This window comes from Chenopodium quinoa, unplaced genomic scaffold, assembly GCF_001683475.1.
Source record: "Chenopodium quinoa cultivar QQ74 unplaced genomic scaffold, ASM168347v1, whole genome shotgun sequence".
Lineage (NCBI taxonomy): Eukaryota > Viridiplantae > Streptophyta > Magnoliopsida > Caryophyllales > Amaranthaceae > Chenopodium > Chenopodium quinoa.
Window position 1 is genome coordinate 2,710,703 of NW_018744633.1, and position 27,373 is coordinate 2,738,075.

A 27,373-nucleotide genomic window follows, 5' to 3' on the forward strand; every position below is an offset into this window, starting at 1 on the left:
TCTCTTCTTTGAAACAGACATTTTTGTTAGTATTGACACTCTTGGTGAGTGAATTGGACCATTTGCTTGCCTTGCAGCTCAGGAAAGTGTAGTAACTTTGTGAATTGTGGATGGAGATGTAATCAAAACCCTAGTAAAGGTCAATAAGTGGGACATCCCCATTTACATTTCAGTGGAGGAAGGCCTCATCACTTATGAAGTGGAAGCTGCATTGTCAAGCAAAGCAAAGGTCTTTCTCTCTCTCTTCCTCTACTTTAAATATCTCTATTTATGTTAGTTTTTGTTTTATTTATTTTTTTTTAATTTTTTTTTTTTAATATATACGAAGTATAGTACAAATAACATACCCTCTCATATAACCATTTCAATGAACGGTATTTATATTCCTGATATGTATAGGTTATTTAGGATTATTCATACAAGTATAAGATAGGAGTTAATTTGGAACGAAAAACTGTTAAATTTGGATTTTTTTGTGCATCTTTGAATTAGAAACAGAGCTATTTTGATAATAACACTAAAAAAGATGGGAAAAAGAATATAGGTCTATAAAAAGGAAGGTGAAAAGAGAAGAGTGACACTATATTCCTATAACATCATTATCTACATTCATTTTCTCCCATTCTACCTACTACTTTCACCCACCTCAACTTGCTCAAATTCCTTCCATTCCAATGTATCCTAATTGTTGTATGTCTTTTTCTACTGATTTTTTTTCTGCTTTGTCTTGAGTTTACTTGAAGTTGTTATGTTCTTCATACTTTAAGAATCACTAACTGTCTTAGAAGACTTAAATACACTATTTTTCTAGCTTCTTCATCAACAACTATTTAGAAAACTATACATCACCTTTCTCTATAAATAGATGACTTTTCTTTTACAATTCTTCCCTTTCTAGTCTTTTCATTTGTTATCCTATCTATACATATTTGACCATTATTCATGCTCTTTTCTTCATGGAGTCCTTGAATCAATCATCCAGATTCTGTTACCATTCTGATGATCCTGAAAACGGAGTCGAATTCTCAGGGAAACTAGAAATCTTTATACATCATGCTAGGAACATACACAACATATGCATCTATGACAACCAAGATGTTTATTCTAAATTCTCCCTTACCTACAACCCGGATGAAATGGTTTCGACTCGGGTTGTCGTAGGAGGAGGTAAGAACCCTGAATTTGAAGAGAAGTTGGAGTTGAATGTGAAGCAAATAGATGCTGTTCTCAAATGTGAGATATGGATGCTAAGTAGAGCTAGAAACTTGCTTGAAGATCAGCTTTTGGGGTTTGCTTTAGTCCCAATTCCTCAGATTGTTAGCCAAGGAGGTAAAATAAGCTGTCAAAATTTCAGTCTTTCTTCTACTGATCTTTTTCACTCACCTGCTGGAACTGTTCAATTGAGTCTTTCACTTTCAACAAACTTATCCTCTGTTTCACCTCTGAATTCCTCTGCAAACAACCCGTTTCGCAATTTCTCAGGGAATTCATCTATTTCTTCTGAAGTAGTTTTGCTTGATCCAAATGATTATTCAAGAGTTGAATTCCCTGATATTAATGCAGCAACAGAAGATCAAGTGATGATCTCTGAGTTTTTTAATTCCAATACCTGTTCTTTAGGCTCATTTCTTCATCTAGGCTCGGCTTTAAAAGCCGAGTATGATTATGAAATGGCAGGAAATTCTTCAGAAGAGACTGAGAATGAGAACGAGAATTCTCGGAATGAGAGTAATCGAAATTCCGGGATTCTAAGCTCCACAACAAGTCTAAGTGATGACCGAAACACGGCTGATTCAAATTCAGCCAGTGATCAACAAACACCAACACCAACACAACCCGAAACAGGGGAGAGCCAGAGTAAGGTAGATGGTGATCAAAGAGAGAAAACCAATGAAATTGAAGATTGTACAGGTGAAAGTTCAGGTTATGGGAATACAAGTCGGGTTTTTCCGAATCGAGTAAGGAATGCAGGCCTTGAGGTGGAGCAAGCAGCAATGCAGCAGCAAATTGTGGATATGTATATGAAGAGCATGCAGCAATTTACTGAGTCCTTAGCAAATATGAAGCTCCCCATGGAACTCGATTCGAGCACGGATAGTAAAACACCCGGGAATGTGATTCGGATTATGGAAAGAAACAATGATTTGGATGTTGAGAACAAGAAGAAGGATGGTTCAAGAGTGTTCTATGGTAGCCGGGCTTTTTTTTGAAATGGCATAAAGTTCTTCAATATTTCGTAAATGGTTTAAGGTAACAAGATTAGTGTTTAAAAGATACTCTAATCTAGTTAAAAATGGAGTTTGTGTTTGTTGCTATAAGTTAGTGAGATGGTTTACGAGCACTTCTATTCCTCGATGTAAAAACAAAAAAAGGTTATGCTCGGATTCACTCTAAAACAAATGCATATATGTAATCGTAATGTTTTGGTCCAAGCTTAACTCACGTACAACGTGACCTTTTTAAATGTCATTAGTGTTAAAAATTTACTGAATAAATGGTACTCCGAAGATGCAACTTTTTTTCTATTCCGTAAATAGGTTAGATTGCCAGTACGAAGTATAAAACTTTTTCGACTTGTAAACCTAAACAAGTACTTGGTGTCAAAACTAGTTTCTCTTTCGGCAATCCATTTGATTTCATCGTTCGTTCTATGAGAATAGATTTCAAGCTTGGTACTAAAGAGTAGTGTTCCAAAGATATTTGACTGGTTTTCAAGAGTGAATTTGTTTACATATAATGTGGGTTACTAAAATCTATGTTTTGGATTATGAATTGATTGACACTTATGTAATGTGGGTTAATCATTAAGAATGATAACGGAAAGACAAACGAAGTCTGGCTTTTTGTGATTTTTGTAGATTTACTTTTTTCAAGTTCATTATTGTGCCAAGGTAGTGGGATAAAAAGCAAATTGATTGTCAAGAGAAATGAGATTGGGAATTTGAGGTATATATTTGCGTACTATAATTAAGAGTCAGACATTATAAAAGGAAGAGACAGCAAGTCACAAAAGACAATAATGTAGACATTCCTAATTACGTACTTATGGGTGCTAAAAGCCTTGAAGCCTCGAAGGCTTAAAGCTACTCGAAATCTACATATATTTGAAGGTTTGGTTTGGAGAAACAAAACCTTACATTTGTCTGTTTATACAAAGTTAGTGATCACCGAGCTCTCACAATTGCATTTGGACTAGTTAAGATATTAGTATATCAAGTCAATAATCGACTTGATACTTACCTTTATTGGATTATTACTCACCTAAATATTTATGAACAATATAAAATATATTGACATAATTCTAGCAAGTAGATACATGATTATGCTTGATCTATGTATAAAGCACTAACACACTTAGTCAAAGTGATGCAAATAAATAGTGAAAAGGTAATATCATTGTATTCTGGTTTGCCAAAAGCTTTTATACTCGGATGTACATAGAAGTAGATGCACCCCAAAGCTATTTTCTGCTTACTTATATATTTTTTTTAAAATAAATAAAAACATAGTAAATTAGCCGAAAAAAAAGGGGATTTGTTAAACATCGCCCACAAATTACTACATAAAGCCCACAAAATTCACTTGGTTTGACAATATTGACCTTGACCTAAAAAAAACACTCACACTCTCATCACTCACACTCTCATCGCTCATCTTCTTTCAACCTCTCTAAAAAAAATAAAAAATTCAAACAACAGCAATGTCGAGGCGGCAAGGCAAGGAATTGGCGGCGGCGGCGGAGGGAAGGAGGTCCCAAGGAGGCAAGGTACAATTTGTATAAAAAAAAAAAAAAAAGGAAAAACCGCCGTGACGGAGGTGGGGCGCCCTGGCTGGACGCCCAGCAAGCGGTGGTGGCGCCAGCTGCAGACGCCGCCACCAGTAGGCTGGCGCCTGGGCTGGACGCCATAGCCACGGTTGTGGCGTTTATTCAAGGCGCCGCAGCCGTGGCTGTGGCGTCCAGCCCAGGCGCCAGCCCACTGGTGGCGGCGTCTGCAGCTAGCGCCACCACCGCTGGCTGGGCGTCCAGCCAAGGCGCCCCCCCCCTTTTTTTTTATATTTGTTTTAAAATATTGTTTTTTTATTTTGTGTAATATATTTTTGAATTGTTTTTATATTTTGTTGTTTATTTTTATAAATTTTTTCAATTTTGTTGTATTTTTTCTATGTTTATATTTTGTTTACAATTATTTGTATGTTTTTAGTTTATTTGATTTGAGAGTGGTAGCTATTTTTCGTATAAATTTTTGTATGTTTATATATTTTAAAATTTTGTGTAGAATTCACTGGGTCGTCATGGTGCGGGGAAGAATGTAGAGCTTCTTAGTAGAAGCTATTCAGTGGAGAGGTCGGGGCATAGACATGTCAGATCCCGTGGTATTTCGGCCTCAGCTCGTAGAGAACGGATCCACCGTCGGGATGAGGATGACGATGACGATGATGATGCTAAGGAGGGTGACCAGGAGGAGGAGCAGGAGGAGGGCGCAGATGAGGATGAGGATGTGGACGATGGCAGTGGACCGTATGATGATTACGGTCCATTCAGTCAGAGGGTTGATGACATGTACGAGACACATATGGTGGAGGTGCGTAAGGGTAGGGGTGGTAGGTTTGTTAGTAGATCTGGCACATCATCTGCGTCCACTGTATCTGGGGCAAGCAGGAAACGGTCGAGGCCCGGTAATGATTCTTGGGTTGTTAGGAGTGAGGTGCCCGGTGGGCCTGTTGACGGGAGTGTGATTCCTAGCTTTCTAGGACACATAGCTGCCCGTATTTGGGAGGACCAGGAGAGGCCTTCAGTTACGGGGTTGTTGAAATGTCATACCCGGGAAAAGACTTGTAGCTTTTTGCGTACATGGGCTGAGGCTTGGCCGGCGGAGAGCGAGATGTTCGAGCGACTGGAGGGCACTGGGGTGAATCACGTTCCTGCCGTCACGACCAGTGGGAACTTGTACTTGGTTGTCTTGTACGTTGAGTCGATCAAAATCACAAATGGCCAAGACTTGATCATATAAGCACAATCAGGATGCACAAGGAAAAGATGAGTCACCTCCGCTGTATCTTCATCAGAATCAAACCAGAACAGGTAACCACGTGATTGTGCCTGGTGTAACAGCTGCTGTATAGGGTTCCTTCCCTCTGACCGTTCAAACCTGAGTTGTTGTCTGACGTTGTAGATGTGTCTTCGGTTTGGATGGTCTTCTGGAAATTTCTCTAACACAGATGCTAATATTTTAGCAGGCTTGACTTGAGCATCACTCATTTCTTTCACAACTAGTTTCGCAGCAGGACTTAAGCCGCTCAGTTGTCGATGACCCTCTTCATATACTATCATCTCATGGTTGTGATACCCCCATTTAGAGTAACCAATCACTTCCCAACCGTCACGACTCTGTAGTTGTCGAACCTTTACTCTGAACTCACACCCACAACCTTTCCGCTTTGTATCAAACCGAGTGGCTGTACGAAAATCTCTTTCTTCTCTTTTGCGATAACGGTCACATCTCAAAATGCGATCCATTCTACCATCCCGTTGAGATTTATGAGTTACTACTACCAAGCAAAATCCAGCTGCAATTGCAACCTGTTTTGCCCAATCAATCGCCTGTTGAGCTTCTTCGAATGGACCATCATGTCCAAATATCCCACTGTAATCATTTCCGTCTCCACCATATTCCTGCATCAATTATATATTACAATAAATACATTTAACGGATAATACATTTAATTTCTATATTTACACAGAATTAACACAAAAAAAAAGCATAATTATATATAATCAAACTTAATTTTTATAAAAACCCAATTCGAATTTTCAAACTAAATTTAAAAATTAACCATTTCGAATTTTCAAACTTAATTTTAAAAAAACCTATTTCGAATTTTCAAAATTAATTTAAAAAAAAACCATTTCGAATTTTTTTAAAAAATCATTTTCGATTTTTTTTAAAAAAAAAATAAATAAATAAAAAACAACAACAAAATCAAAAAAGAAAAAAAAAATTATAAGGGTGGCGTCTGCCATGGCTGCCACAGCCGCTGGACTGGCGCCTGGCAGGGCCGCCTCAGCCAGTAGAGTGGCGCCTGGCCAGGACGCCAGTCTGGTGGTCTGGGCGTCTGGGCTGGACGCCACTCTGGTGGTTCTGGCGTCTGGCTTGGACGTCCAGGCTACGGATTGGGCGTCCATCCTAGGCGCCGGAGCCACTCCGACGGTAAACCGTGAATTTTAACGGTGACTTACCTCGTTTTCCGTCGACGACGACGTACCTCCGGCGTCCCCCGCATCTCCGGCCTGCCCTCCGGTCTCCCCCGGCGAGCCAGTACGGCTCCACATTTTTTAAACCGAGATTATTTCAATTTTAGAAAATGGGCATAATGGTCACACCAAATCATATTTGTGGGCTTTATATGGTAATTTGCGGGCGATGTTTAGCGTTTCACAAAAAAAAGCTTGGATGCACCTTGCACTGTTGCACGTAGAGCTGTCAATTCGGATAAACGGGTCAGGTTTGGGTCGAGTAAGAGTGGGTCGGATCAACTCGGATAGGGTCAATACAGATTAATTCCATAACCTATGCGAGTCAGGTTTGGGTTAAGTCATGCTTGAGTCGGGTCACGTCGGGTCATACTTCTTATCGGTTTGGGTCGGGTTTAGGTCGACTTAATAACAGGTCGGGTAACATTCGGGTTGGGTAAATAATAGGTCGGGTTTAATTCGGTTTTTCACGGGTTAAAACTAGTTAGGGTAATTCTCGGGTTCTAGTCGGGTTCGATTCAAGTCAATAATTTGCGGGTTAGAATCAGGTCGGGTCATTCTCGGGTTTGAGTCGGGTTCGGTTCAAGTAAATAATTTGCGGATTATAATTAGGTCGGGTCATTTTCAAGTTAGGTTATTCTCGGCTTCAAGTCGAGTTCGGTTCAAGTCAATAATTTGCGGGTTATAATCAGGTTGGGTCATTTCCAAGTCGGGTCATTCTCAGATTCAAGTCGGGTTATGTTGAAGTCAATAATTTGCAGTTACAATCAGGTCGGATCATTTCAAAGTCAGGTCATATTCGGGTTCAACTAACTATAAATAGATAATTATCATTTTTATCAAGCTAACTATTTCCTTTGACTATAATATATATGGAAATATACTAGGGAACTATACTCTATAATTTAGGAAGATAATTATATCCTTTGACCAAACAACAAATATATACTATATTTAACGCTTAAATTTGAGGATGATGCTCCTTTCTTTTGCTGGCCTGGACCGACTTAGTCTCCCAAGACAATGCTTTGATCAACAATAATAAGGTGGTCTAAATTGCATTAGAGATGATTTGCAACCAGGTCAGGAACAATTTGGGTTGAATTTAGATCGGGTTAATAACAAGCCGTTTTAATTTCGAGTCGGTTTAGTAACAGATCGAGTTGAATTTTTGGGTTGGGTAAGTAATAGGTATGGTAAAATTCGGGCCGGGTCAATAACAAGTCGGGTTAAATTTGGGTCAGGTCAATTATAAGTCGGGTTGATTTTGGGTAAGGGCTGTAATAGGTCGGGTTAGGAACGGGTCGGGTTGAATTCAGGTCAGGTTAGTAACAAGTCGGTTAAATTCGCGTTTTGACAGGTTAAAACGGTTTTGGGTCAATTTCAGTTCAAGTCGGGTTCGGTGCAAGTTAATTAAATTGGCCATTGTAAACGGTAAATCGATCCAAGTTGTAAACCAGTAAATCGGTGCAAGTTGTAAACCGATAAATTGGCAGTTTTAAAGTAAATTAAATGGTTCCACACACCTAATCGGACTCCCGGAGGGTATTAGGGACCATGGTTAACATTTTGGTAATTTTTATTTCCATGAGAAAAAAAAGTCAAAAATTTTTAAAATTGAAGTCCACGCTTTTTGAGAAATTTTGGAGGTTTCGGGGCCCGGTGTCTAAAATTCTATGGGATACATCTCGGGGTCATATAATGTTGTTTGGAACCATATGTGATCATTATTTGTTGTCATAAATGTTCGTGGTAGGCTTGAATTAATGAAATCAATACAAGTTGTAAACCGATAAATTGGTCGTTTAAAGGCAAATTGGATGATTTCACCCACCCAATTGGACTCCCAGAGAGTATTAGGGACCACGGAAAACATTTCGGCAATTTTTATTTACGGGCAAAAAAAATCAAAAAATTTCAAAATTGAAGGCTAATATCCACGCTTTTTGAGAAATTTTGGAGGTTTCGGGGCCCGATGTAGAACAGTATTAATATTTTAGGGTATACATCTCGTGGTCATATAATGCCATTTGGAACCATATATGATTATTATATGTTGACATAAATGTTCGTAGTATGCTTGAGTTAATAAAACTCGTGCAAGTTGTAAACCAGTAATTAAACATTTCGACAATTTTTATTTCCGGGCGAAAAAAATTCAAAAAATTCCAAAATTGAAAACTATCCACGCTTATTGAGAAATTTTGGAGGTTTCTGGGCTGTGGTGTCGAAAAGTCTATACATTTTAGGGGTTACATCTCGGGGTCATATAATGCTGTTTGGAACCATATATGATCATTATTTGTTGTCAAAAATGTTCGTGGTAGGCTTGAGTTAATGAAATTGGTGCAATTTGTAAACCGGTTAATTGGTCGTTTAAAGGAAAATTGGATGGTTCCACCCACCCAATGGGACTCCCGAACGGTAATAGGGACCACGGTAAACATGTCGGCAAGTTTTTTTTTCGGGCGGAAAAAAAAGTCAAAATTTTAAAAATTGAAGGCTAATATCCACGCTTTGTGAGAAATTTTGGAGGTTTCGGGGTCCGGTGTCGAAAAGTCTTGAAATTCTAGGGGATAAATCTTGGGGTCATTTAGTGCCGTTTGGAACCATATATGATCATTATTTGTTGTAATAAATGTTCGTGGTAGGCTTGAGTTAATGAAATCGATGCAAGTTGTAAATCATTAAATAGGTCGTTTAAAGGCAAATTGGATTATTCCACCCCCCTCCCCCCAATTGGACTCCCGAAGTGTATTAGGGAACGTGGTAAACAAAATTTGGCAATTTTTATATTCGGGCGAAAAAAAAAGTCAAAAATTCCAAAATTGAAGTCTAATATCCACGCTTTTTGAGAAATTTTGGAGGTTTTGGGGTCCGGTGTCGAAAAGTCTAGAAATTCTATGTTATATCTCGGGGTCATATAATGCCGTTGGAACCATATATGACTATTATTTGTTGTCATAAATGTTCGTGGTTGGCTTGAATAAATGGAATCGGTGTAAGTTGTGAACCGGTAAATTGGTCGTTTAAAAGGAAAATTGGACGGTTCCACCCACCCAATTAGACTCCCGGAGGGTATTTGGGACAATGATAAACATTTCGGCAATTTTTTACCCGGGCGAAAAAAGTCAAAAAATTCCAAAATTGAAGGCTAATATCCAAGCTTTTTGAGAAATTTCGAATGTTTCGGGGCATGGTGTCAAAAGCATTGAAATTTTAGGGGATACATCTTGGAGTCATTTAATGTCATTTTGGATCCATATATGATCATTATATGTTGTCATAAATGTTCGTAGTATGCTTGAGTTATTGAAATCGGTGTAAGTTATAAACCGGTAAATAGGTCGTTTAAAGGCAAATTCGATTTTCCACCCACCCAATTGGACTCTCGTAGGGTATTAGAGACCATGGTAAACATTTTGGCGATTATTATTTCCGGGAAAAAAAAAAGTCTAAAAATTCCAAAATTAAAGGCTAATATCCACGCTTTTTGAGAAATTTTAGAAGTTTAGAGGCTTGGTATCGAAAAGTTTTGAGATTCTAGGGAATACATCTCGGGGGTCATATAATGTCGTTTGGAACCATATATGATCACTATTTGTTGTCATAAATATTCGTGGTAGGCTTGAGTTAATGAAATCCGTGCGAGTTGTAAACCGATAAATTGGTCGTTTAAAGGCAAATTGGGTGGTTGTACACTTCTACCCCATATTGGACTACTGGAGGGTATTAGGGACCATGGTAAACATTTCTACAATTTTTATTTTTTGGCGAAAAAAGTGAAAATTTTCAAAAATTAAAGACTATTGTCCACACTTTTTGAGAAATTTTAAAGGTTTCGGAGCCCAGGGTCGAAAAGCCTTGAGATTTTAGGGAATACATATCTGGATCATATAATGCCGTTTGGAACCATATATGATCATTATAGGTTGTCATGGATGTTGGTGGTAGGCTTGAGTTATTGAAATAGGTGCAAGTTGTAAACCGGTAAATTGTCCGTTTAAAGGCAAATTGGATGGTTCCTCCCACCCTGTTAGACTCCCGGAGGGTATTAGGGACCATGGTAAATATTTCGACGATTTTTATTTTCGAGCAAAAAAAGTCAAAAATTCCAAAATTGAAGGCTAAGATCCATGGTTTTTGAGAAAATTTGGAGGTTTCGAGACCCGGTGTCGAAAAGCCTTGAAATGTTATGGGATATATCTCGGGGCTATATAATGTCGTTTGGAACAATTTATGATCATTATATATATGTTGTCATAAATGTTCGTGGTAGGCTTGATTTAATGAAATCGGTGCAAAATGTAAACCGGTAAATTGGCCGTTTAAAGGCAAATATGATAGATACACCCACCTAATTGTACTCCCGGAGGGTATTAGGGACCATAAAAAAAATTTCTACAATTTTTATATTCGGGCGAAAAAAGTCAAAAAATTCCAAAATTGAAAACTTATATACACACTTTTTGAAATTTTTTTGAGGTTGGGTACGGTGTCGAAAAACCTTGAGATTTTAGGGAATATATCTCTTGGTCATATAATGTTGTTTGGAACCATATATGATCATTATATGTTGTCATAAATGTTCGTGATAGGCTCGAGTTAACGAAATCGCTGCAAGTTTATAAATCGGTAAATTGGTTAAAAAAATCCAAAATGAAAGTCTAAGATCCATGCTTGTTGAGAAATTTTGGAGATTTAGATGCCTGGTGTCGAAAAATTCTTAAAATTTAAGGATTATATCTCAGGGTCATATAATGACGTTTAGAACCATATATGATCATTATATGTTGTCATAAATGTTCGTGGTAAGTTTGAGTTAATGAAATCGGTGCAAATTGTAAACCGGTAAATAGGCCGTTTAAAGTCAAATTGGATGGTTCCACCCACACAATTGGACTTCCGGAGGGTATTAGGGACCATGGTAAACATTTCGGATATTTTTATTTACGGGCGAAAAAATAGTAAAAAATTCAAAAATTGAAGGCTAATATCCACGCTTTTGAGAAATTTTGGAGTCTTCGGGGCCCGGTGTCAAAAAGTCTCAAAATTCTAGGAAATACATCTCGGTTTCATATAATGTCATTTAAAACCATATGTGATCATTATTTGATGTCATTAATGCTCGTTGTAGGCTTGAATTATTGAAATATGTACAAGTTGTAAACCGGTAAATTAGTCGTTTAAAGGCAAATTGGATGGTTCCACCCACCCAATTGGACCTCGGAGGATATTATGGACCATGGTAAACATTTCGGTAATTTTTATTTTCAAGCAAAAAAAAAAAGTCAAAAAATTCCTAAATTGAAGGTTAATTATCCACGCCTTTTGTGAAAATTCGAAAGTTTCGGGGACAGGTGTCGAATAAAAATGAGATTTTATTAGATACATCTCGGGGTCATATAATGACGTTTGAAACCATAAATGACCATTATATGTTGTCATAAATGTTCGTTGGTAGGCTTGAGTTAATGAAATCAGTGCAAGTTGTAAACTAGTATATTGGTCGTTTAAATGCAAATTGGATAGTTCCACCCACCTAATTAGATTACCGAAGGGTGTTAGGAACTATAGTAAACATTTCGGCAATTTTTATTTTCAGGTGAAAAAAAGTCAAAAAATTCCAAAATTAAAGGCTAATATCCACGCTCTTTGAGAAACTTTGGAGGTTTTGGGTAGAGCTGTCAATTCGGGTAAACGGGTCGGGCTTGGATCGGGTCAACTCGAGTCGGGTCAATTCGGATTTATTTCATAACCTATGCGAGTCGGGTTTGGGTTGGGTCATGCTTGAGCCGGATCGCGTCGGGTCATACTTCTTATCGGGTTTTGGTCGGGTTAATAACAGGTCAGGTTACATTCGGGTCGGGTGAACAATAGGTCGGGTTTAAATCTGGTTTTCACGGGTTAAAATGGGTTAGGGTAATACTCGGGTTCGGTTCAAGTCAATAATTTGCGGGTTAGAATCAGGTCGGGTCATTATCGAGTTTGAGTCGGGTTCGATTCAAGTCATAATCAATAATTTGCGGGTGATAATCAAGTCGGGTCATTCTCGGATTCAAGTCGGGTTCGGTTCAAGTCAATAATTTGCGGTATATAATCAGGTTGGGTCATTTCCTTATGTTCAAGTCAATAATTTGCAAGTTACAATTAGTTCGGGTCATTTCCAAGTCAGGTCATATTCGAGATTTCGGGTTCAACTAATGATAAATAGATAACTATCATTTTTATCAAGCTAATTATTTCCTTTGACAATAATATATATGGAAATATACTAGGGAACTATAGTTTATAATTTAGGAAGATAATTATCTCCTTTGACCATACAACAAATATATATACTATATTTAACTCTTAAATTTGAGGATGATGCTCCTTTCTTTTGTTGGTCTGGATTTGAAATCGGGTCAGGAACAATTTGGGTTGAATTTAGGTCGGGTCAATAACAAGTCGTGTTGATTTCAGTCGGGTTAGTAACAGATCGGGTTGAATTTTGGGTTTGGTTAGTAATAGGTCTGGTAAAATTCGGGTCGGGTCAATAACAAGTCGGTTTGAATTTGGGTCAGGTCAATAACAAGTCGGGTTGATTTCAGGTCGGGTTTGTAACATGTTGGGTTAAATTCGGGTCAGGTTAGGAACGGGTCGGGTTGAATTCAGGTGAGGTTAGTAACAAGTCGGGTTATATTTAGGTTTTGACGGGTTAAAATGGGTTTGGGTCAATTTCGGTTCAAGTCGGGTTCGGTTTAGGTCAATAATTTTCGGGTTACATTCAGGTCGGGTTATCTCCAGGTCAGTTTATGTTCGGGTTTGGGTCTCACATACTCGGGTGAACTCGGGTATAGGGTTGGTTTCAGGTCAGGTCAAGTCGGTTTTGGATCATTATTTTTTCGGGTTTATATGGGTCGGTTAATAATCGGGTTCGAGTTGGTATTTCGGGTCGGGTCAACTTTTGACAGCTCTAGTTGCATGGCTTGCACCTGGGTGCCAATGAAAATTTTACACTACACCCCGGTGTAGCTTCTGCTACCTACACCCCCCCCTCTCCAAGTGACGTCATTTTGCACATATAATATTTCAAAACTGAACATATTTTATTAATAGTTGTAAATGAACATACAATTATTTATAATTGAACATTTAATTAAGGAACATTATTATAGATGAAAAATGTATAAAATTTATAATTTTGTACTTGTTATTGAAATTTTTTGAAGGTAGCACTCACTCCTTATTGTAATTGTAAGAATCATTTCCATGAAAATTACAACATAGCACACACTCTTATTGAAATTCCTTATTAAATTTGTTAAAATAACTAATTCATGATATAATTGGGTGCTTTAATTAGTAGTATAAAAATGAACTTTTAAGTATATGCACATATTCATTTTAAAATTAATGCATTTACTTGTTGATCATGAATAAGAACGAAAATGAACATTTATCAATACGTAAATTAACATTTATCATCTATTAAAATGTGAATGACGTTATACTAACATATAAATGAACATTTAACAAAATGAAAATGAACATTTATAAAAATAAAAAAAAAAGAAATAATAATAATGATAAAAATAACTGCGAACTATAATCTTTGTTTCTCTTCTTTGAAACGGTTTCCTTCGCTCTACAACAAAACTGAAGAATGTACGGATATAATTTATTAGTTCTTCAATAAAAATTGCTAAGATTATAGTATAATACTTACATTGATTTACATTACTATATATGTAAATGAACATTATGAATTTCATATATGATCAAAAGATTTCATAGTATGCATAAGTCAGTTTCTCAACTCACATGAATGAATATTTTTGCATTTCATAAATGTGCATAACGTATCATAAAAATGAACATTTTTTATTTTGGCATATAAAGTCAAATATAAACTCAAATAGATTCAAAATATACAAATGAACATTTATAATTCAGTATATGTTCATATATTACCTCGGAATTGTAGAAATGTTAACATCTATACCATAAGTTTTAATATCTTTTAAAAGTTCTTGATCTACAATAGGAGATTTTTACAATGATTATGTAGTAATATATAAATAAATATTTGTATTAATCATTTATTAACATGTGAATGATTGTATACTAATATATAAATGAACATTTATCAAAATGAAAATGAACATTTATAAATTTTTTTTTTTTAAAAAAAACCACTACGAACTAATTTAATTAATACTTACTTTTCTCCAGATTTTTTTTGATGTTCTTCTCCGAAGCTATTTCCTTCATACTGCAATAAAAAAATGAAATACTTCATACTCAAAATTCAAAATGTACTTGTTCAAATTACTAGTTTTAAAACTAAAAATAGTAAATGTTCCTGTAACATAATTGCAACAATAAATTATAAAAATTAGGGTTTATACTCTTTTTCAAATTAAATATGAACAAAATCACTTACTCCTTTGAATTTCGACCTTGATTTGTTGAAGTATGTAGTAGTTGAACAACTTTTTTGGATAATTTGTCGCAAAGTTTGTTGAAAATTTTGGATTAGAAAATGCTGAAAATGGGTGTAGAGAGAGAAAATGCAGAAAATGGGTGAGGAGAGAGAAAGTGAAAAAAGATAAATGGTGGTTTGATTTTTACTGTACAATTGCAGAAAGTGGGTATATGAGGGAGATTGTTAAACACATCGTTTAGAGGGGAGGTGTAGGATGTGGTACCTACACTAGGGTCTAGTGTATACCAATTAGCCAATGTGTTGTGGGACTTGTGGCTATAATGCTGAACTGCTGATGGGCTATGTTGCTGAAGTTGGGCCATGCATTGGGCTACGGGAGAAGTAAGCTTTATATTTCCTGGGCCAGCATTTTGGGCTAAATTGTTACTGTTAGTGAGGCTTGATTTTATCTATTTTGTACTTGTACTTTTTTATTTACAATAAACTTAAGGAAATACTAGTAATAAAACTCTTAGGGAAACACTTATAGTGTGTGGCAAAGTTAGATTATGTTTAATTCTTATTAACTTTTCGCTAAGAAAACTCAAGCAAGGTCTTAAAATTCAACATTTGATATTTGTTGAATTTTGAAGTATAACAGCAATCAGGGAAATGATATGAAATTAATAAAAAAAAATAAAACAAAATAAAAAAAAAAAAATAAAAGGAAATGGGGTTGTAAAGTTACTGCATCAAATTTTAAAGATTAATAGTATTGTTGAATGCTACTCTGATTTTTACTACAAAAACCATGGCTTTACTTTTTTCAAGATATCTTATACTCCGTAACAAAGCATGATTTGATGGTATAAATTTTGACATTAAATAATTGTTCCTTTATAATACTATTTTAGTTAGCATGGTCTTCACACCTTATCTTTACTTAATTTAGTATTGAGAGTTTTTCATGAAAGTGAAAATAAAGATGAAATGTGTTTTAATGTACAAATGAATAAAAATGGCACTAGATCAGGTTGGCTCAAGGCACAGTATAACTTTGCACGATAAAACATAGAACGACGTGTTACTGTTTGTGTCGTACCATGGACCATCTTTTTTTTTGTTGACGAAATCATGGGCCATCTTTATTTGAGAGAAGCACAAGAAAGCTCAACACGACTCGACCCGGCCCAACAATGCACGCAAAATTAGTAAAATTTGAATACACGTAAATTTCACATGATATCACATAGGTTTGAGTTGTGTTCGACACGACATATAACTAGTGGGTTTGGTCTAGTTAACACCAAAGCACTTGGGCTCACATAAGCCATGGCCCGACACGGCCATATCCATGTTTACATCTTTCGGGAGGAGTACTCTTTATGATTCTTCATGCACAAATAGCACAAGTATTTTTACCTTAACAGTGAAAGACGGTGGTCAATGCTTTGAAACCAGTAATTCCAATGGAGTGGTTGAGCAAGTGAGCAACTGTGTTTAATTGGTTAGTTACTTTAGTTGGTCAATGAATTACTGTATATCTAAAGCAATAAAATTGAGGAATAAAGATAAAAGTGAGGCAAAAACTAACTCATAGAAACATAAAGCATTCATGTCCAAGTTTTGAAGCCACAATTTTTAGAATGTAATGTGTTTATACGTCTCAAGTTTATGCTTCCATTCAGCTACTTATATAGTCAAATAGACATATAGTCACATGTTGTCTTTTTTGTGTGTTAGCACTTTTAGCAAAAACAAGTAGATAAACATTAGAAGAGGTTCATTTTAATGAGATATTTTTAGCACTATTTTAAAAGATTTTGCTTCATTTACAATAGAGTTGGTCTGTGAATAAGCAACCTATAATTTTGAACAATGCATTTTTTCATTAACATGGCTTTATTTTATTTGGAAAAATGTTCTTCATATATATAATGTACATAATTATTCTATCCGCGCGTCCACGCCCTATGATGGAAAGAAATCCTTTTTATTTTGCCCATCTTTCGATTCTAAATTGATTCAAAGTAGATCAATCAAGGTAATTAACTTAACTCACCATATATATATATATTTCATCATATGTGTATTTATGTAACCGCCCCTTACTCTTAATACAGCAAGTAAAAGCACTTAGGAAACTCTATCCACAAACCTAATAAATAACATTAATTAAATTCTTGTGCCACTAATATCTAATGCCTAATACTAATCATGTGCTTAGTTAAATGAAACACTATACCGCCTTCAGTCTTCACCGATAAGAATAAAGACTTCCATATCATGAGCAAATTTTGTGATGTCACATGTCCAATACTTCGATGATTTTATAGTTCAAACGTGTCTAAAATAAAATGAAAATTTGATTTATAATACTAATCATGTTTTAAAAAAATAATAATAAATAAATATAAAAAACTAATCAATTCCCTTTCTGTTATATAATCTAGACCTTTTCATCTCAAGATACTTTGTATTAGACGTGTATCGTCTTCTCATCATTTAGACATTGAAGAAATAATGTTCACACAACTTCAAGGAGTACGGATCGGAATCCGAATCTTGTGTCTCAGCCATGAAATATATCTATCATAATAATATATCACATGATAAAATTGCCCACAACATATGTCATGGTCCCCTATTAAAGAAGCATGTCCATATATAAGACCATACTATAATATAGTCGTATAATACGAACAAACATCATATAATTGATTTATAAATGAAAGAAAAATATCCTAAAGTATAAAGATAAAGACTTGTAAACTAGGACCCATTGAAAATCATCTGCAATTACAAGTTTTTTATAAAGGACAATAAACTCATTTATGGTGTTAGGGTCTAAAATCTCAATAGAATAGGACATTTTGGACAAGAATAATGCACTTCATCCATATGGTAGTTACTTATGTTATGTAGGACGTCTCTAAACCATCCAAATGTCATTTTATCCATTGTTACACAGCAACTATGGCCGTGGATTATGTCTTGTACGTCAACACAGTTACACTTGCTTAGTTACGATGATTGTACTATATTGAATATTAAAATAATTTAAACATGAGATATGACACCATTTTAAAAGGAGACGTTAATATAATTTGTGGAAAACAAGCAGCGTATCTAGACAGATTCATTGGGATTAAAGGTAGTTTTTATGTCGATTATTTTCCAAACAGAATTGCACAAAATAATCTCTAGAATCTATTAAATACATTGTGAGATGTATAGAATAATTAGGTTTACTTAATACTTGAATGTATAGAAAGCCTTGTTTACTTTTGAAATTTTGCCTTCATTTTATTAATCAAGTTGATATAGTGTCTAATCAAGTTTTAACACAAAATTTAGACATAAAATGTGTAGTCAAACTTAGCTTGTCTTGAATCTCTTTAATCTTGTAACGAATCCAAGGCGCAAAATTTGATGTTTTTAAAAAGTGGTAATAAGATAAAATCAAGTACAAGCAAATCACATTAACATGATGATTTTGTTTGCTACATGCTAGACTTCATAAGAGTCATATATAATTCATAACTATATGTTACAAACTTTTCACTGTTGATTATAATTAAACTTTTATTGATGCTTTAATTATGCACCTTAAATACCTATTATGAGTCCATTAATTCTTTCTACTTTGACTTTTTCAGTCAAATTCTAAAATAATTGATATATGTATGTATTTAATGCTATGAAGTGTTGTCCTCATTTCTTATAACTTATTTACTTGCAATTATGCAAGTTTAAATGTGTATATTTGATTATTAATACTGCATTACTCTATCAATATCTTTTCTATTATTACATTTTGACTATGGTGATTACTGTTTAAAAACTTTGACTACACGAGTAGTAAAAATAAAAAAATAAAAAACCCGTATTATAATGAACAAAATTATATTCATGTGAGATGATGTTGATAAAAAATTCATCTTAAAATGAATATTTTTATAAAATATCAATTTTTTTGGAATTATTACTCAAATTATATTGAATGTGAAAATTAAAGATTGTGAAAATGTGTATAGAGACCGTGAAAATTAAAGTGTAAACATGAAAATAAACAGAAGGAATATTGGTCAAGGGGTCACTATTAATCAATTTCCTTCAAAAATACTTCAATTCATAAATTTCAGAGTATAGAAAAATTCACCAAATGAATCTAAAAAGATGACTTCACATAAAAATATTTACTCTATTATCATTATTGTTCAAGTGCCTCAAAAAAATTCTTCAATTCATAAATGTTAGTTTTACAAAATTCATGTTTTTTTATGCAAACAAAATTCATGTTACTAAGTGGCTGATCGACCTTGAAATTGAGTTTTTGATAAAATAGTGGTCAATCACAAAATGTGAAGTTAATGTAGCTCTTATCATAAAATTTTGGCCAATAAATTAATTTTCTTTTTAAAAAAGTGGATGAACAATTGTAATTAATTACATCATCCCACTTCAACAAAATTTCAATTAATCATATTAATTTTTATTTTTTTTACTGTATTAAAAATTAACAACAATGAAAAATAAATGAACATGATAATAAAATTAGAAGGAAGCAACAAAATCAAAATTATTTTCAAAGGATAAAATCCAACTTTCTATTTCATCATAAGATTGAGCATTACAATCAAACCACTAAAATTGAACCCACAAAAAAAAAAGAAAAAAAAAGAGAAATTATTATTATTATTATTATTAATATTGGGCCAATTTTAATCCTAAATTTTAAGTCGTTGATTTAGCAGGAGTCTTGCCATCTGACGGCGGAGCACCACCAACATTCTGTGGTCCCACATTTTGCTGATGATCAGTAGTAGCAGGAACAGCAGTAGCAGTTGATTGACGGTTAGGATTCTTCTGATTATTACCATCAACGACTGTGATCTGATCAATCAGAAAGCAAGGATCAGACGGTGGAGAATCGAATGCCATGATTTCCGGCGGAATAACTCTTGACGCTTGACGGCGATGTCGAGACATTTTCGCGACGGTTTTTGTGGTGGAGAGAGAAAATGAAGAGAGAGAAAGTGTTTTATTTTTTATAACACTAGTAAAGTGTGAGTAGTTTGTATGAAAGAGTTGGTTTAAATAAGAGGTGGAAAATCAATGTGGATGCTTTTTACGCGCTTATAAAATCCGTTGGATTACAGTTTTACATATTGATTTGGATATAGTATCATGTTTGGTACTTTCTCTATAGGAGTATTACCTTTTTTGGTCACAATCTCTTTCTATTTACCTGATTTTTACTTAATACTGAACTAGATTTACTCTAAGCAGTGTTAATTATCGACGCGTAGTGAAGGATTGATGGGGTTAGTTTGCTATTTTGTCACGTGTGTAGTTGTTGAACTAGGTTTTTTTTTACTGTTAGTTGTTGTAAATATTTATGTAGCGCGATTGAATTGTTAATGTGAGATATTTTTTTCTAGAAGGTTGATCATACAAGTACATGTGAAGGTTTTAAATGGTTTAGAAACAAGCAACAAGGAATATTCTTTTGATTTCTTCCTATGTCTATTATGAATCATTTCAGATTTTAGGCTTACAAAATAACTCTAGAGAAAAAGGCATGCAATCCCATAGTTTCAGTATTAAGACTTAATTGCGACATTGATAAGGGAGTAAAACTTCAATTACAGGATTACGCGTTATTATATGACAATTAATCAATTAAAAGACATCCAATTTTAACATGTGTCAAGAACAATTTTGTTAGCGTAACTTATAAGATCATAAGCTATTGGATGACACTTTTGAAAGAGGAGAATTAACACGCAATGGTTGCATGCATTTGTGAGAGCGAGTGAACTGACAGTTGTAAGATCTTGTATATGGTGGTATAATTAATTGAACTGATACTTTTACTAAAGAAAAAGTCATGGTATATATCATTCATCAGCTGAGAGCTAGTGAAATGACACTTGTAAGATCATGTGTAGTGTTATAATTGATTGAACTGATATTTCTGTTAAAAAAAAAAGTCATGGTATATATCATTCGTCAGCTGAGAGCGAGTGAAATGACAGTTGTAAGATTTTGTATAGTGCTATAATTGATTGAACTGATATTTCCATTAAAGAAAAAGTCATGGTATATATCATTCGTCAATTAAGAGCGAGTGAAATGACAGTTGTAAGATTTTGTATAGTGTTATAATTAATTGAACTGATATTTCCATTAAAGAAAAAGTCAGGGTATATATCATTCGTCAGCTGAGAACGAGTGAAATGACAGTTGTAAGATTTTGTATAGTGTTATAATTAATTGAACTAATATTTCCATTAAAGAAAAAGTCATGGTATATATCATTCGTCAGCTAAGAGCGAGTGAAATGACAGTTGTAAGATCCCGTGTAGTGTTATATTTAATTGAACTGATATTTCCATTAAAGAAAATTCATGGTATATATCATTCGTCAGCTGAGAGCAAGTGCAATGACAGTTGTAAGATCTTGTATAGTGTTATACTACTTCCGTTACATGTTATGTGCAATGATTAGACATTTTCCTTCTCTGCTTTATGTCAAGTCGTTGCACATAACCCGTAACGGAGGTAGTAATTAATTAAACGGGTATTTCCTTCACATGTTTACATAATTACATTAAGAGATCCTACATGATTTTTCGAGCTTGATTTTTCTTAATCCTTTTTATTTTTTATCCTAATGGCATCAGAACTAAAACTAATTAATACTCTTTGAGACTTCAATAGATTTGTAGATAGAAACGCAGTCGGAAACTTATCACTTTTTTTAAAAAAAGATTATCGAAAATAACTATGATTAAGATGAAATGGACTATCTGATGTTTAACTTATTCTAGGAAATATTTCCTTTTATTCCCTTTTTGACAACATAAGCTCTATTATACCATACACTCTAGTAATGTCAAAATATCATTAATCATATTAATTATTAATAATAATAATTAGTGTGGCCCCTTCTCTCAATCATATTTGATGTAGCCATTTATCTAACCCTAGCTCTATGTTGTTACAAGACTTGCAACTTCATTATACCATGGACATGCCGCAACATACGTATGTCGTACATAATGATAAGTACGAGTATTGTAGTACTCCCCTTAGTTCACATATTAAAGGTCAACAAAAGATCATTTTATTTATAAAATTGACTTCGATTCTAACGATGCATAAAAGTCGGGAATTTGTAAGCAAACTTAGTAGTATAATCTTGATTACTGTCAAGAACATAACCTTGGAGATCTTAATCTAATTATTTTAATTAGTACTTTATTCTAATTGAACTTATCAAGGTTTATTCACACCCCTCTATGTTTACGTAGAATCTTATCTTTTTGATATGTATCTCATATTCTTGGCACTACGATCGTAATTATTTTGGAATTGATTTTAGAATCAAGATGTGAAAGGGTGCTAAACTCTAAAAATTTTCATTTTTTTTTTCTACCTCAACGATAATAATACAAATTTGCAGTGAAATAACGTTAGTTTAATTAGTTGATGCTCATCAAATTATACCTACACGTCAAAATAAGAGTCAATTGATGAAAACCACATTTCTGTTATCATTAAAATAAGATTGTATAAAATATACTTCGTGTCCAATAAACTTTCGATCCTCACCCTTAATTTTCAACAAATTCTTACAATTTATTTATATTTATCTCGTACTCTGTATACATATTACGGAGTACTATGTATTATTAAAGGAAAACTTGAATCATCTATTTTTTGAATTAAATTAATTATTACAATGACTCTAATATAGTATGTCAATATTATTAATGATGAAACCAAACGTATTATATATGAAATCTCTTCATAGTCTCATAATAAGGGTCTAAACTGATTTACTAAACTGAGTTGAACTGAACTAAACTGAACTGGAATGAATTGTTTATGAGAGAAGGAAGGATTTGTTCTCTTCAGATTATTTTTAGTTCAGTTCAGTTCCAATAAGTTCAGTTTAGTTTAGTTCAGTTCAATTCTTAATTTCTTCTCTAATAAAATATTCAATTCAGTTCAGTTCAACTCTAATAAGTCAAGTTCAGTCAATCAGAATAGACCCGAAATTAGGAGTTGAACTGAAGTGAAATTAAGCTGAAAAGAACATGCCCTAACTTTTAATTTTAATTCCAAGTAATTAACTCATGATAGAACTACTTTATGAAAAAAGACGATTATATGATGTATCAATTCGGAGATGAAAACAAACCCAAATCCCAACCCATGAAAACCTAATCCAAAACTGAAACAAAAGCAAAGATCACCAATATATCTCTTGAAAACAAACAAAAAAGTTACTAAAACTTGTTCAACAAATGATTTAGCTTCTATAAATGGGTTTGACCATGGTAGATTAAACTTAATTAAAATATTAATGGTAATAAAATTGTACACAGACATTGAACATTGATCAACAAATCGTCCTAGTCTTGAATCAACGCATAATAATGTCAGAAGTACCCTTGACTTTATATGTGAAGTGTCTTATTCAACTGTATCTTTTTAAGCTATCACATGCCACTAGGTTGGAGATATGTCTATGACAACTCTGAGTTTTTTGCTCCCTATAAATTTTTATTTATTTGTTATAATTTATTTCAGTTGAATTATTTGGATAAACCATTGCTTTCCAATTTGAGATTTCCTTCTTGACGACTACATTTAATTTTAGCAATCGTGTAAAGGAGGGAATATATTTTTTTAAAAAAATATTTTTTTTTGAAAAAAAAAAAAAAAAAAAAAAAAAAAACAAACAAACAAAAAACAATTCTGGTAAGGTGTTAGTTGCTATTTTCAACTTAAAACAAAAATTTGGGCAAGTGAATTATGGAAAATATATTCCATAAATTGTATGTTTAATTTATATGAAGTATATATGGTTCTAAAATTTTACTTGAATAAGAAGTAAGTATTGATTATGGACGGACCACATTTGTTTATAAGAGTAATCGTTTATCCATTATTCGTTAGTATAAATCCACTTGCCTCATTTTTCCATTAGAGTAACCCCTTATTCCCTATATGAACATCGACGTAAAATTCATTACTTAATTTACTCCTTGTATGTGTATGTATTTGCCACCCCAACAACTAATGGTGTGGTTGTCTGGTTGACAACATATAGGATTTTGTATATGTATGTTGATGAAAACTTTTAGCTTCTTAGAGATTGAAAAGTTATTTGAAAGTCTTAAATGAGTTTAAATGTTGTTTGAAACTAACATAAGCCTACAAATCTACTTTATAAGTTCTGTTTGAGCTAATTGATGATTTACTTTGGGACTAAAAGATAGTGACAATTTAGGAATTTATGTAAACTAATTGCATTATTGGTATTTACCTATGTGTAAATTCTGTTTCAGCTTGATGTATTCATATGGTTATTTGGATTGAAATTCTATCCCCATTTCATTTTGGTCAAAAATGAATTATTTTTTACTAGTTGTTTAAAGTTTTACTCCTGTTTTTTAAAAAATATCTATTAAGGTGATAATTTATGGCAATTTTACATAAACTAATGCAAGAAACAAAACATTCAGTAAAAGTTTTTCAATCATTATTAGCTAACATGTAATAATGTTCTAAATGAGGAAATTTCACAGCTTAACCGGTCCGAACAGGGCGATTACCTATTATTGAAATTGAAAATGCTGGTCTTTGGTCTGGTTTGGTAAACAACCTAATTTAGAAAGTGATTTTATATGTCATAACAAAAATGAGCAAAAGAAGTAACGAAAATGTTATTTTAAAAGAGGTAAAATTTAAATGAGTTGAGGAAAGAGATCATTTCAAAGAAAAATAATAAATGAATTAATGAAAGTGATCCAATATAAGGAAAAAATAAACAAATTGAGTGATCATTTAAATTAATTCAAAAAATAAACAAATTAATGAAAGTAATCATTGTAAAAAAAAGAAAAAATTAATAAAATTAAGAAGTGAACATTTTTTTAAAAAATGTAAAGAATAAACTAACCAGGAAAGTGATTTTTTTTTAAAAAAAAAAACAGAAAAGAAAGAGCAAAAGAGGAAGAAAACAAAATAAGGAAAGTGACCATTAGAAAACAAGGAAAAAAGCCTAAGTGACCATCTCAAGAAATAAAGAAACGAGGAAAATGATCATTTTAATTTTTTTTTGGAGAGTGACAATTTCAAATTTTTTTGAAACAAAAAGAAGGTGTGGATTTTTTTTTAAATAAAAATAAAAATAAAATTGATAGTTAAAAAACAAAAACAAATTAATTAATGTGGTGATTTATTAAAAAGATATCATAAAATCAAGGAAAGTAATCAAATGTCCATACGTTACCGTTACCATGAGAAACTCAGGGGAAAAGTAATCTCCAAAATAGGGAACTACAAATTACTTTCAAACCTAATTTAACCTAAGTTTATGCTGGTTAACCAAAATAAACTAAAAAACCATTATTCCATTATTTCCATTCATACCCAACCCAAGTCTTTAGTTTAGAGTCAACTTGAGTACATAATATTTCTTAGATAACCAAACACAAGAAATTCCACACCATCAAGCAAACTTTGGTAGTTACAACTTCCAACCTCCAACCTCCAAAAATACATAAACTCCCTTACTATAAAATACTTTGCCATATATTAGTTCCAAACCTAAGCATATAACCCCCAAACAAAACCATGGCAAAATGCTTTAAACTACCCGCCACGGAAGATGACGCGATAATTCTTTTTTCGACCTCAGACTCGAACGAAGAATTATCCGGTTGCTCCTCCTCTTCCTCCTCCTCGCGCCACCACTCACCACCACCATCCACAACGGTTTACAAGTTAAGTGTCAAAAACCTTTCCTACACCCTCAAACAAAATGGGGGCCCATTTCATAAGCCCAAGCCCAACATTGAGATCCTAAAATCAGTTTCTTTCACAGCCCAAAGTTGCCAAATGCTAGCTATTGTGGGCCCAAGTGGGACAGGAAAGTCCACCCTTTTAAGGGTCATTTCAGGGAGAGTAAAAGAGAAAGAGTTTGACCCAAATTCAATCTCTTTAAATGGGTACCCAATAAAAAGCCCAGCCCAATTAAGAGCTTTATGTGGGTTTGTGGCCCAAGAAGATGATTTACTCCCTTTGTTAACTGTTAAAGAAACTTTAATGTTTCGCGCCAAATTTCGGTTAAGGCAGTTAACCTCAGAGGAGAGGAAAAACAGAGTTGAGAGTTTGTTGCAAGAACTTGGGTTACTCCAAGTTGCAAATAGCTTTGTGGGTGATGAAGAAAACAGGGGAATTTCCGGGGGAGAGCGAAAACGTGTATCGATTGGTGTCGAATTGATCCATGACCCTCCAATCTTGCTCCTAGATGAGCCAACTTCAGGGTTAGATAGCTCCTCAGCACTTCAAGTCATTGAATTGCTTTCTTCATTGATGTCGAAATCGACACAAAAGAGTGTTATCTTCTCGATACACCAACCGAGTTATCGAATGTTTAAGCGTATTTCTCACTTCTTGATCTTATCCCATGGGTGGGTGGCTCACAGTGGAAGCCTCGAATCGCTTGAGGGAAGGATCTCCCATCTTGGTTACCAAATTCCCTTACAATTAAATGCCTTAGAGTTTGCTATGGAGATAATTTCCAAACTCGAAGATAAAAAATCGACAATTTCACAAATCGAGCAACCTAATACCTCTCCTAACACAACAATTTGGAACAAGGATGAGAAATTCGACTTCCACGAATCAAGCTCATCAACAACTGATGAAGGAATTAAAGGGTATTTCTACAATTGGGGTCTTGAAATAATGATCCTTTGTTCTAGATTTTGGAAAGTGATTTATAGAACAAAGCAACTATTTCTTGCAAGAACAATGCAAGCTCTTGTAGGAGGATTAGGTCTAGGAAGTGTGTATGTGAAGCTAGGAAAAAACGAAACCGGTGTTGGAGAAAGATTAGGCCTATTTGCATTCAGTCTAAGCTTCCTCCTTTCGTCGACAGTTGAAGCATTACCTATATACCTCCAAGAAAGAAAGGTAATCATGAAAGAATCCTCAAGAAAAGCATATAGAATGTCTTCTTATATGATAGCCAATACCCTAATATTCCTCCCATTTTTACTTGTAATAGCCCTTCTTTTCTCTGTTCCTGTGTATTGGATTGTAGGGTTAAACCCTTCAATCCAAGCATTCTCCTTCTTTGTTTTCGCGGTATGGCTAATAATCTCCATGGCTAGCTCATTAGTCATGTTCCTAAGCTCAATATCCCCGGACTTTATAGCCGGAAACTCGCTCATTTGCACCGTTCTTGGAGCATTCTTCTTGTTCTCTGGCTACTTCATACCAAAAGAGATCATACCAAAGTATTGGATTTTTATGTACTATGTTTCATTATATAGGTACCCTTTGGACTCATTGATTGTTAACGAATATTGGGGTATGAGAAATGATTGTTTTTCTTGGGCAAACAATAAAAACCATACTACTAGTAATTGTTTGATGAATGGAGGTGATGTTTTGAGGAATAGAGGTCTTGATAGAGATATTAGATGGGAAAATGTTGGGATTATGATCGGGTTTTTCATCGTGTATCGCGTTATTTGTTGGATTATATTAGCACGAAGAGCTGCAACAACAATCTTGTAGTTCAATTTCATGTACAAACTCATTGATTTTATGTAATGTATTTGAATAATTGCATACTTTTGTTGGTTTAATGTTCTAATATAAATTGTCATAAAAATGAT

General features: G+C 34.0%; 2 protein-coding genes across 2 annotated transcripts; both read left to right on the forward strand.

Annotated features, from left to right (window-relative positions):
• The first annotated feature begins 39 nt into the window (after positions 1-39).
• On the forward strand, positions 40-2,464 carry LOC110700971. Its single transcript, XM_021878536.1, has one exon. It carries the CDS (start codon positions 957-959, stop codon positions 2,208-2,210), a length of 1,254 nt encoding a protein of 417 aa, XP_021734228.1. The 5' UTR covers positions 40-956; the 3' UTR covers positions 2,211-2,464.
• A 22,390-nt stretch (positions 2,465-24,854) lies between these two features.
• LOC110700972 (ABC transporter G family member 23-like) lies at positions 24,855-27,343 on the forward strand. The gene has a single exon (XM_021878537.1). It carries the CDS (start codon positions 25,320-25,322, stop codon positions 27,270-27,272), a length of 1,953 nt encoding a protein of 650 aa, XP_021734229.1. The 5' UTR covers positions 24,855-25,319; the 3' UTR covers positions 27,273-27,343.
• The last annotated feature ends 30 nt before the right edge of the window (positions 27,344-27,373 follow it).